Source organism: Pinus tabuliformis, chromosome 4_2 (assembly GCF_031772625.1).
Source record: "Pinus tabuliformis cultivar Carrire ecotype Pingquan chromosome 4_2, CPIR1, whole genome shotgun sequence".
Classification (NCBI taxonomy): domain Eukaryota; kingdom Viridiplantae; phylum Streptophyta; class Pinopsida; order Pinales; family Pinaceae; genus Pinus; species Pinus tabuliformis.
Window position 1 is genome coordinate 401,630,912 of NC_142304.1, and position 11,906 is coordinate 401,642,817.

The window sequence follows — 11,906 nt, forward strand, 5'->3', positions numbered from 1 at the left end:
CTCCTTGGGGGTGATCTTAGCATGTCACCTTTTCCTGTAGTCACTGAGAGATATATCAGTGTAGTTTCAGCGGGCAGTGACTGCTGCTGGGACGAAGCCCTGGGAGGCCCAACTACGCAGTTTCTGAATGCAAGACAGACAAGGCAGCTTGGACAACACTGCGCAATTTTGAGGCATAGGACACTGCTATGGGATGGGGTCCTGGGAGGACACCTCTGCATAATTTCTGAGTGCAGTGCAGCCTGGGCAGCTGGGAGGAAATACTGCGCAGTTTCTGATGACAGTGGATTCCAGTTGGGGGAAGGACACTGGAGGAAACCACTGTGCAGTTTTGGATGCCAAGGGATGTTGGGGTCTCTGCACACTGTGGAGTTTCAGCAGGCAAGGGAGGAAGCTTGATGGTTGCAGAAGCAAAGTGCACAGTTTCGAGAAGCTGGATGAGGCTAGGTTGTTCGAGAAATGGGCTAAGTGTGAGATCAGTGAAACAGATGTAAACAGTGATAAGACTTGACTATGATCACACACAAGCACTTAGTGATGCAACATAGACCATCCAGAATGCATAAGACATACTTTGCTTGATGCAAAAACCTTCGTGACAAGAGTGTGTAAAAGTCAGTGTGAAACATGTCTGTGTGATCATAACAACTCATGCAGCATGCTTTCCCTTGAAGAAAAACAACATTCCCTTTGTAGGACAAACAACAATTGCTATGCCCAAAGATGACACATGCTGCATAAAGATGAGAACATGAACAACTCTTAAGATCAAGGAGGGGAAGCTTGAGATCATCAGCTTACCAACAAGTGACCAAGGACGATCGATCGCAGGATCCAAGGTAGGCTCCAAAATTTGCATGCGAGCCAAAATTTTGGAGGGTGGTTGTAGCGCTACAACAGTATGAGAGGATTGATAGCTATCTTATGAAGCTGGGATTTACAAGGAGCAATGTTGATCCTAACCTATACTTCAAGGTTGAAAAGGACATGCCTCTCATTTTGGTCATGTTGCACACATTTTGTCAAAGTTTCCAAGGAAGCGGAAGAGACCAATTTTTTCAACATGATCGGGTAATCTATCAGCAGTTTACACGTCATTGTAAACCCATTCTACAAGTTATATAATGTAAATGATCTTAGTAAGACCTTCAGTATATGTAAAAATCTAGGTAAGTCTATGATTTTGGTGACGAATTTCATCCTAGGAGGTTTTTTAACCTCGTTGATTACCTGTGTTTCTAGACACAGCTAATCAGAAGAGTTTTTTTTCCCTCTAGTGTTAAGTCTCACTCTCATGTGTTAAAAACAATTATAAGCCCAAAATAATTAAATTAATTAAAATCAAGAAAGTTGGATTTAATCCTACCTTTCTAGATTGGGTTTGTTCCTCATAGATAAGAGTCAGTTTAGGTCTAGTTGGTTGAGAGATTCTCTCCAACTAGATAGGCTCCTAGATTAGTGTGGTTGAGATATTTGCTCAACCAAAGTGTCCAAGATAGACGCACTATCTTGAGACAAACTTCCTCATGTATTTATTTGTATTACTATCATTATTTGTACATTACATTATGAGAGATGAATACAGTAAGGTTGAGGCCTTTTCCGCCATTTCTATGTTTCTGGTATTTTTTATGTGTGTTAATTTTGTTTAATATTCTACATGTGGTATCAGAGCATTATAGCTCTGAGGGCCTCAGTGAATCCATGGTAGTTTTCCATGGAAGATTTTGAGATTATGGTGCGTGCTAATCGAAGGTTGAATAGGAGATTTTGCATAGGGTTACAACACCAGAATAGAGATTCGATCTGCAAATATTTGTAGTCAATATCTTGATCTTAAGAAAAAGGAAGGAGCCACCATCTACTCCAGCGTTTCCTACATGATCTGTCAATCTAATATTGAAAGGAGCACTTTATCAAATCAATGCGGCTTTAATGTACATTTGTTGATGTGTTAGCATGCTGAAGATATTGTTGGAGGGGAGAACCCACTGTTGCTACAAGAGAGTAGATCGATGTTGGTACTAGATCACAAATATGGAGATCGTTTCCAGGGACGTTTCTAAGCATGAAGCTTGATGCAATGGGCATTAACTGCATGGAGCAATGAGTTGTGTGTTCTGCGAGTATGAACTGTTGATGTGTCAATGGAGAGAAAATATCATTGGTAACTACCATCCCTATAAGACTAAAAAATCGTTGCAAGATCCATTTGTGTTGGGCGTTGAAAAACAAAAGAAGGAGATTGATTGAAAGTGCATGAAGCATTGCGTAAGCTTGGAACATTGCGCGAAGACCTAGAAAATGGAGTGTTTGCAGAATGGCGTTTCTAGAGGAACTGCTGGTGTGTAATTGCTTCGCAGTAGATCGTTGCAAGTTTCAACTGTAGAACTTACTGAATGGATATGCAACAGGGAAAAAATACCAATAACAACACATGAACAATCGGTGCCATTGCTGCTCCAACCGCCAAGCCATAGCGAGAACAAATTGCTTAAGGAAGGATCTCTTCAAACATCAAAGTAACAGATATCAAAACGCCCCCCCAAGAAAAATTGGAAGAACCTCCACGGCTAAGGAGTTTTCAATTAATAGGGTGCAAAGTAACAAATGTTGTTTCTTCACCACAGGTAATATCCTTTCAGCATGTTTCTTTTTATCTTCGGGCTTAGTAAAAAAATTAATCAAAACTTCCAAGTCGACTAGTCCCAGCGACATTAGGCCGAAGGTAAGTCCAGACATCAAGCCAGCGAAAAGCACCAGTGCGAAAATTATCAGAAGATATAGCTAGAAAGACACTCCACAACAGTACTGCGACACTGCCATTCAAAAGATAGTATGATGAATTCGCTAATTGAGCAAGCACTAAAATCCAAGCGATTGATGCAAAATTCAATTTTGTTGATTTATATGAGGGAAACTTGGGTAGGATATCTCCCATTTCCATTGGGTTCATCATGGGCGATGATATCTTTTGTTGCCCACCTGCCACCTACCCTGTCAATCTTGTATTACACAGAATTACCCGTTGTATGATTTTTCCCGCTCCTTGGATTGCCAAAACATTTCTTGCTACAACATTTTCTTTTGCACAATGACGTATCTGTCAATGCAGCATTTGCCTCCTCAGTCATAAATTTGGCACACTTGGAGCTGGGAAGGGAGATCCTTCTATCTGAGTTGGCGTGTTAAGTCACTTTTATTCTATGGTTCATGAAAAATCAATTTAAGTGCTGCATTGAATCCTGTAGCCGTGAGCGTGGAGTTTACGGTGAGCATGGATTTCAAAGCTCAACAAAATGGTTGATTACTTGCAATCTCCTTAAGGTTATTTACGCACCCTTTCACTTTTGCTCTCCAGCGAATAACACGCATAAAGCTTATGGTGTATATTTTTACATGCATAAACATTAAATCATTTTGAAGTGTTTTCATAAATCATTTTAAAAGGAAACGTTACATCACTTTGGAGTGTCTTCTTAAAGTTTATAATTTAATGGGATGAATGTAAAAGCATTTTTAAAGGGATCATAAAATAATGATTTTGGAGGAATAAGGTGGATTATAAAAATATTTTTTGAAGATTTGTAATGGAGTGATAAGGTGTATATTTTGTATGGGAGTGATAAGAAGATATTTTGGGAGAGATAAGGAGTGGATAAAATATTTTTTATTTGGGAGTCATAAGAGTGAAGATTGGGATTAATTTTGTAATAAGGTTGATGTTTTTAAATTTTGGAATAATAAGGTTTGAGTTTCCTAGAAGGAGGTTAAGAATGGAGCTTGCTTTCTCTTTAAGCAAGGTAAAAAGCTTTCTAGGAAAAGGAGGTGAGGGTTTAAGGGCTAGGTTTAAGGAATATGCCTTGTAAAGGAGTTTCCCGATCCCTATAATCCTTATTGAACTCGGTTTCCAAGTGGTTCTTGAAAAATTGACTTTTCAAAGGTGTGGGACCACACGGGACCAAGTGGACCTGGGTTAGGTTAAGGGGAGGGAGTTTAGCAACCAATGATGATCTTAACCTAAACAAGGAAGGGGAAAGGATCAAAACAAGAATTTCCACTTAAAGGTGTCAAATTGATCCTATGAGGTACTAGCCTAGGGAACACCAGGGCAAAGTTTGATCTCAGAGCTAGGGCTTGGGATATCTCACAATCCCACCATCGGAATTTCTTCAAATTTGGAGGAGACCTTGAGGACACACCAGCGCAGTAGAGGCTAGGAGATCGAACTTTTTCTATGGCTACTTTGTCGGGAAAGTGATGCCCTAGGTGGCCCAAATGGCTAGACCTAGAAAAAAAGGGAAAAAGTTAAAGAAAAAGATTTAAGGTAATCACCTTATGGTGGACCAGTGCCTAATTCCTTTTGGGAATATGGAGTCAAGAAGAATTATGAAGAAGGATCTCGTTTCTAGCTTAAGGAGGCTCTAAGGGCAACTTCGTCCAATGTTAGGCAGAAAAGGAAAGTGACCTTAAAGCGTTTATACTTCGCTTGCAGATAAGGATGGCTTATCAAGATAACTTCAATCTCTAGGACAATTTGTTCAACAAACATGGCCCATACCTAGAGATATGTTATATAAAAACATAGTTCGACAATGAAGTAGTTAATGTATGCAATAATTAGCCCTAAAATAGCGAAAATCCCATGATCAATGTATGTGACAAAGTAAAAGAAAATAGCATCAAACTTATACTTACATGTAAGAGAATATATCCAACCATCAGTACATTTGCCAATAAAGAAGCTCCAAGATAAGAAAATCCAATCCAAACATCAAAATTCATCCAGGCTCCAATTTGTCCTCCTAAGAAAGAAATGTGAAATTCTCAAGAGAGAAAATGATTCAATCCAAGTGATGATCCAAATGAATTCATGTCTCTCCTATTTATACACTCATTAAGAGTTCGAATTACCTAATTTGAGCCTACATTAGCCCATCAACTAAAACAATGTGCAAATAACTATCTGTTGGTGACAAGCCCACCAAACTAGCTCACAAATAAAATAATAAGCCTCCCAAAAGGTCGAATGATCAATAATACATGTCGTTGGGCTCTCTAAGAGGCCTAATGAAGGCAATAAGTGTCAAAATGATGAGCTAGACTTCCAAAAGTAATGGGCAAGGGGGTGGCCCCTTGTTCTCCACATAATAAACACATGGTACTCCCAATGGTTGTGAGGGCACACAAGTGGCCTCATGGGTCTCCAAGTAAGTCGAAGATGCCTGTAGACCATCTGTAAGGGCTCAGATGATGGTGTAGGTGATGCCACATCATCCTACAAGTCTTGGGACAACTGCCAAGTGCATGGTACATCTGTGGGGTTGGCTGAGCAAAGGTGAATCAAGTGCATCTTCCTCGTCCAATAGATAAATCTCGAGCAATCTCCGAACATCTCTGGGGATCCATGGAGTGTTATCTACTGTTGTAGAGGGCCATGGCTCTCAACACACACCCTACATGTGTCAATGTAGCCCTCTGGAGGGTTAGAACCCCGTACAGGGAGACCAAACCCAAGATGGAGAACACCTGCAATCCTGCATAAGATCCAATGCATCCCCTAGCCTTCCAGTACAACAAGTCATCAAGAAAATTGAGTAAAAGAGCTTACAAACCATGGACCACAGGTGGGTACTTCATAATGGTCTGCCCTTCCATAATGGGCTTTGGCATGTGCTATTGTCTCCAAACTCCAAATGAGGTTAACCAAGTATCTTAATAGGTGGTTTCTACTTTTAAAGGGGATAATATGTCCAAGGTACATCCTTTAAAAGGTTGTGACATGTGATAAAGAGGTGAATGGAATAGGGGATGAGAAGGGGTAGCCCTGGGCCACATGCTGAGGTAGAAGGGTACCTAGTAGAAGGGAAGCCCACACTTGGGTATATAATGTATAGGAGGGAGCAATCGTGGTACATGAGGTGCCCCGACGTTGATTTTCCACCGTTCGTTATATGACTTTTGCCTTTTTATGATTTTTCTTCAATTAGTTGCTCGGGGCTCAAGGGGTAAGAGCATGATGTGTGAGATATAGCAGTGGATACCCCCTTTTAAGGTAGGGCAGTTGATTGCCCACCAGGGGTTGGGACAACCATGGGTTCCTATATGATGAAGCAAGCTCACAAAACCTGTAGAAACCAGGGCGATGGCCATAATGATGGGGTAGAGCTCATGTATCGGCTTTTTCCCACGTGCTAAATATGTTTGTCCCGGCCCTCTTTTGCATCTTGTGGTACATTTTCCTGTTGAATGTGGCAAATTATGCTTTTACTTTTCTTTTTAGCTGCATCAACCTCCGGGGCATCATTTTGGGTCTGACCCAAGGTGTGGGCAAGAGAAGGGGAGAGCTAGCCCTATGTGGGCCCAAAGGAAGAATGTGGACCCAAGTGGGAGAAATGATGAATGGGGTTATAATGAGTGGAAAGGGGGCAATATATGTGGATGAGGGAGCGGGACCACGCAACCAAAATTAGGGTTTCCCATGAAATACCATCCCTAAAGCCAAATGGTCAGTGAAAAAGATCCCACGGGACTAGAATCCAAGGTTAATATCCAAAAGGGGTCTAGGGGACGAGAGCACAGACCTAGCCCATTATTTCCGTCGAATCCCCCCATTAATCCATGCCCAGAAGTGTCCATGATAAGCAAACTACAATACTCAATTACCAAATGACAAGGCATACCTTTAGGTTCAGGAGGCCCACCTTCAAACATACAATCATGACATATGGGTGAGGAACCACATGGCTGGCTCAGGTGGCGGAGAAATGGCACAACGAGCTAGTTGGTGGCTGCAAGGGGCTGCTGACTACCGGCTGAAAACCATCTTGGAGAAAACTTTCTCCAAGGGATACCACCCACAAAACGGTGGGTAATAGATCCCATTCCTTGGGTTGTGCAGGTTGAAGGCGAAAAAGATCTAGCAGATTGGAATTGTTATGACAGTTTACAAATTGTAAATTCTGAGAAAAATTGGGCTGTGTGAAAGGATTAAAGCCAACCATAGGAAAATTCGTATTACTGGATTCATAGCCACAACTCAGGGGCAGCCCAATTGCAAGAACCTACAGTTGGGTGGAACATCCTTCATTTGCAATCAATTGGTATTTAAATCCAAAAAGATAAGTGTTATGGCTTATTTTTGCTTTCAATTTATTGATGTGTATGTTATTCATTGATTGTTGTTATGTTTACATGAATATCATTTGCAGCCTACTTGTCATGTCGCATGCAATCATTTATTAATAGCGGGGCATAATGGATTATGGTATCAAAGCAAGAAGAGAAATGGAAACTTGTGATTCCAAGAAGTACTCCTTATCCTCAACACTTGATAGAGGGTACTGGGTTCGTTACAACTACACTTGCAGCCCTATGGAGGGAAATCTGGGGTTGTCCCAAGACTGTATGGGAAGACTCCAAGAAAGTTCAGGCCATACTACAAGGTAAATATATAGAATTGTCTAATGAATGATACCACATGCCACGAAAGAAGATCAATAGGAAGTACATTTGGCCTCCGGCAACATTAGCAAAACATGAACACTATAAAGAAATTTGCTTTAGTCAAAAGCTCCAATAGGGATTCTGGTCATGAAACAGCTTTGATAGTTGGGCTGGCTGAGCAGTGACAGTTTGATAGATGACCTTCCAAGAAAACCCTCCAACCCTTATATAAATTTTAATCCCACCATTGACGTGGGGGCATGTTGGTCTTTGATTTTGGCTTCTTGTAGTTGTTGATTAGAATGTATAAAGAAAAATCCAGAGGCCCTAAAAGTTGGTTCTATGTATGTAACAATGGCTGAAAGCACCGGCCATTGATTTTGATAAAAGTCTGTAGAATTAGTTGGTGTTTATTCTATTTTGTATTGAATTTCATTTGTTGTCATTTATGTTGTGCTTTTGCTACATATTCAGATTTGCAAACCCAGTGCATTGCACAATTACCACCTTAATTACAGCCCACTAAGCCACCTCCTAATTACCATATTAATAAGGAACCACTAAACCAACTTCTAAACACCACATTAATGATAGAACGTTAGGACCATTCGTCACAGACACACTGTCCAGTAAGTAAGATTACAATATTACACATGGTGTAGCATTAGTCACACCAACATTCCGTTCATCGGCCTGTAAAGCATAAAAACTAATTCTGGGTTTATTGAGACTGAACAGTATAAACATGTGCAGAGATGCACGGACTTATAAGCCAAAACAATGACAAAGGAAAACATAATGGCAAACTAAAAGTTAACAACCCAATAAACATCTAGAACGGAAAGCTGGAAGCATATGCACTGGTATAGAAGAAAGGAATATAGAGATCTGATAATGCGGAAAAAAAAAATTATCTCATAAAGGGGTTTAAAAAATCACAGCAATTCTCAAAAAGTAATGTGACGGGAAGTGTGATTTGCAGATAAACAGAATGTTATGAATAATGGGGAATAATGTGAATGTTATTTAGAATTAATTACCAAAGTCTCGCATACACCAGTAGCAATTGAACCATTATTGATGGCAATTTTGATTAAAATAAAATGAGTAACAAATTTAAGAATGGCACCAGCAGCACTGAGTAGTACTAGGCATAGGACAAAAGTCCTAAGCGTATTATAATGGATGAATGTAACAGTATGGATAAGATAGGGATTGTGTATGAAAAGTCACACGGGAGAATCCACAAATGGGAGTAGGATCAATTTAAGTTTTGCCAATGTGGGTCTTCCTAGTACGAATTACCATTTCAAAATCTTAAATAAATAAAGATAAGGAGAAATGTGATCCCACAGACGTACCACCAAAGTAAGCATGGCATCGGAGGGCTGGAAGCTGTTGGGGCCTTCCTCCCACAGGTACCCATCCTTCTCCAATGAGATAATATTGCCCCCAACGCGTTCATTGGCCTCTGTCAGCAGCAACTTACTGACAGTCGAAGCGTGCTTGCTGACCAGCGCTTGAGCAGTGCTCAGTCCGGATATGCCACCGCCCACCACCACACAATCATACTCTGCCTGAATTCCTTCCTTTAATGGGGATGGAGCTATGGTTGCTTCTTTAGCCACCACCCAAACACCTCGTCCTCCGCTTCTCCTGCTAACTCTATTGCATCGCCATTGTCTTTGCCATTGCATCGAACTATTCTTTTGAGTGCCACGGGAGCACAAATTTGCAGACTGAAGACAAGAGCTCCCATAGTTTAAGGAAGCTATTGGCGTAGACACTACTTCCATGGAATACGAAGAAGGATAGATGATAAAATTCTGATAAATTGGTGGTGAAAATGGTAGATGGAATCAATTCTTATTGTTTGAAAACGAGGAAAAGGGTCAGGCAGAGACAAAGAAATGGATATCCCCACTATCCTAGCCGCACACCAACATCGGTAGATCAAATGCCATGATCGCGAATGAATAGTTTTCAGTTAAGATTTCAACTATGAGAAGGCATAGCATATTGCATTGTAATGTAAATAATAATAAAAAATAAAAATACACTCTGCTCAGATTGGTATTTGATCCAGCCCTTAACTCTGTTGTTGCTTGGTCAAACGATACCGCTCAATCGCTGCATCTTACAAGAGTTATTTTCACCGCCATAATAATAGTAATTTAATTAAAAATCAATTTAAATAAATTATTTTCTTTCTTTCTTAATATCACTGTTTGTCATTCTCATACTCTCACTGATATTTTGGATGAAGTGAATATTTTTAAAGCTCAGTGTAACACTATTTCATGTCAACACATTTACAGGGAACATAATCGTTTTGTTGACGGGCTTTTCAAGGAGGCCACGCTACTTCCCAGAGGACAGTGGCTGATACAGGAATAAAGGGGTACAAATGAGTATCGTTACTATCACAGGCCATATGCTGATCAGATATATCATAGGGCAGAGAGTCCCTAATTTTTTTTTTTGTTTTCTTTGGACATGCACAAACTACACATATGTATATATATTCAGCATGCTTTTTATTTATGCTCATTTACAGACCTTGTCGTATGGACTTTGCCCTGCGTGGTAAAGGTATATATTGTAGATATCAATTTATAACAATGTCTTTATGAACACCCTGCGTGGTGAAACACAAGATAGATACACATGCACAAATTTTGATACGACAGAGCTCCATTTTTTACTGATGAATATGGACAAACGATGCATATGCTGAAAAGCATCTACTACATGTAATTTTTCAAATATAATGAAAGATTACAATTTTTCCAGTGAAAAAAATAAATAAATAAATAATAATAATAATAATAAAATAAATAAATAATTATTTATTTTCTTTCATCTTTTTTAATTAACTTGTTTTATCCTATAATAATCAAATGTTTTATCCTATAATAATCAAATTAAATAAAAGATTTATTTTAACCCTAGATCGATCTTTCAAGGTGCAAACCATTTTTTGACTAAAGGTTTGTTGGTCGAGAGATTTGGTCTCTTTTGGCGCTTGATAGATCTACGATCAAGATGGATCTAAGCTAGTTTCAATCGTGCACCACAAACAGTTAATAACTTGATGATTAAAATAATAAAATTTGAATGCAAAGCGACATGATAGAAAATATGACTAATAAGAATATATCGATTACAAATAGTCTTCATTGTGATCATTCTCAAACTATTTTCTTCTACTATTTTTATTGTCACTCCTCAAATTATTTTCTTCTACTATTTTTATTGTCACTTTTGTTAGTTTTGACATCTTTTCATATCGATCATATGAAAAGGGAGGTTGAAATCGTAAACCATTCAAATCTTTAACTCAAGTTATTGTAGTAAACATCATATCTTGTCTTTCTTGCTCTCAAATATTAGTAGTAGCTTTCAGCAATCTTAATCATTGTGACTTATGGAGTGTTAAACCCCAAGTAAGTTTCAATGATAGTTGTTTCCATTACCTTGTTTGAATGCAAGGTGACTAACAATATTGAATGATCGAAAATGGAAATATAAGAATGTAGCCAATTAGAAATAATTTTCATTTCAAGAAGCGAACATTTCAGGTAAGTGAACATTTTATTTAAAATGAAAATTCAAGTATTTTATTTATGGTTGAATTATTGTAACCCAAAAATCAATGCATGTTATCAATAATTGTTTTGTGCTTACATTGAAATTAATGTGCACTATTAATCTAATTAGTTTGAAATTATTGTACATCATACATCTAGTTGCATAAAATCATAAATAAACATCTACATTAAAAGTCAATATATTTAGTGCAAGCAATCAAATAGGATTCGAAATCTACATATACATTAAAGTCAATGCAACAAGTGCAAGCAATCAAATAGGATTAGAAATGAACATCAACATTGAAATCAATGCATCTAGTGCAAGAATCAAATAAGATTAGAAATCAACAACTACACGAAAATCAATGCATCTAGCGCAATCAATTAAATAGGATCGGGAATCGACACTACACTGAAATGAATGCATCTATTTCAGTGAAAAACCAAAATATTCATGGCTTTCTAAATCCAACTTCTTTTATTTTTCGTAAAAGCCTTACTTCCTCTTTCTCTATGGTTAATAAAGTTCAATATCATATAATATTATAATATTTGTATTTATTTTTGTGTGTCTCTTTCTTCTTCCCTCTTTCTCTCCCCTCAATATTTTTTTCTATCTCCCTCCCTCTCTCCTTCTCTTTCTCCCACACCTTTTCTCCTTCTCTTTCTCCCACACCCTCTCTCCCCTCTCTCTCTCTCTTTATCTTGGCCTCACCCTCCCTCTCTCTATCTTTCGCTTCTTCCTTCTCTTTGCCCTTGTCATCTATATTTCTATCTCCCTTCATCTCTCCTTCTTTGTCTCTCTATCTCACCCCCCAAACACACATGTTCTCTCACTCACAATATATATCTATCTCTCCCTCCCAC

The 11,906-nt window shown here is 38.8% G+C and overlaps 1 protein-coding gene across 1 annotated transcript in view; it reads right to left on the reverse strand.

The window, feature by feature from the left end:
• The window catches only part of LOC149169646 (Flavin containing amine oxidoreductase family), a 242,885-nt gene extending 233,341 nt beyond the window's left edge, over positions 1–9,544 (reverse strand). Inside the window, exon 1 of the mRNA XM_089428756.1 lies at positions 8,808–9,544. Within this exon, the coding sequence (XP_089284882.1) occupies positions 8,808–9,242 (435 nt within the window). The 5' untranslated portion in view covers positions 9,243–9,544. The remainder of the gene's footprint in view (positions 1–8,807) is intronic.
• Between the last annotated feature and the right edge of the window lie 2,362 nt (positions 9,545–11,906).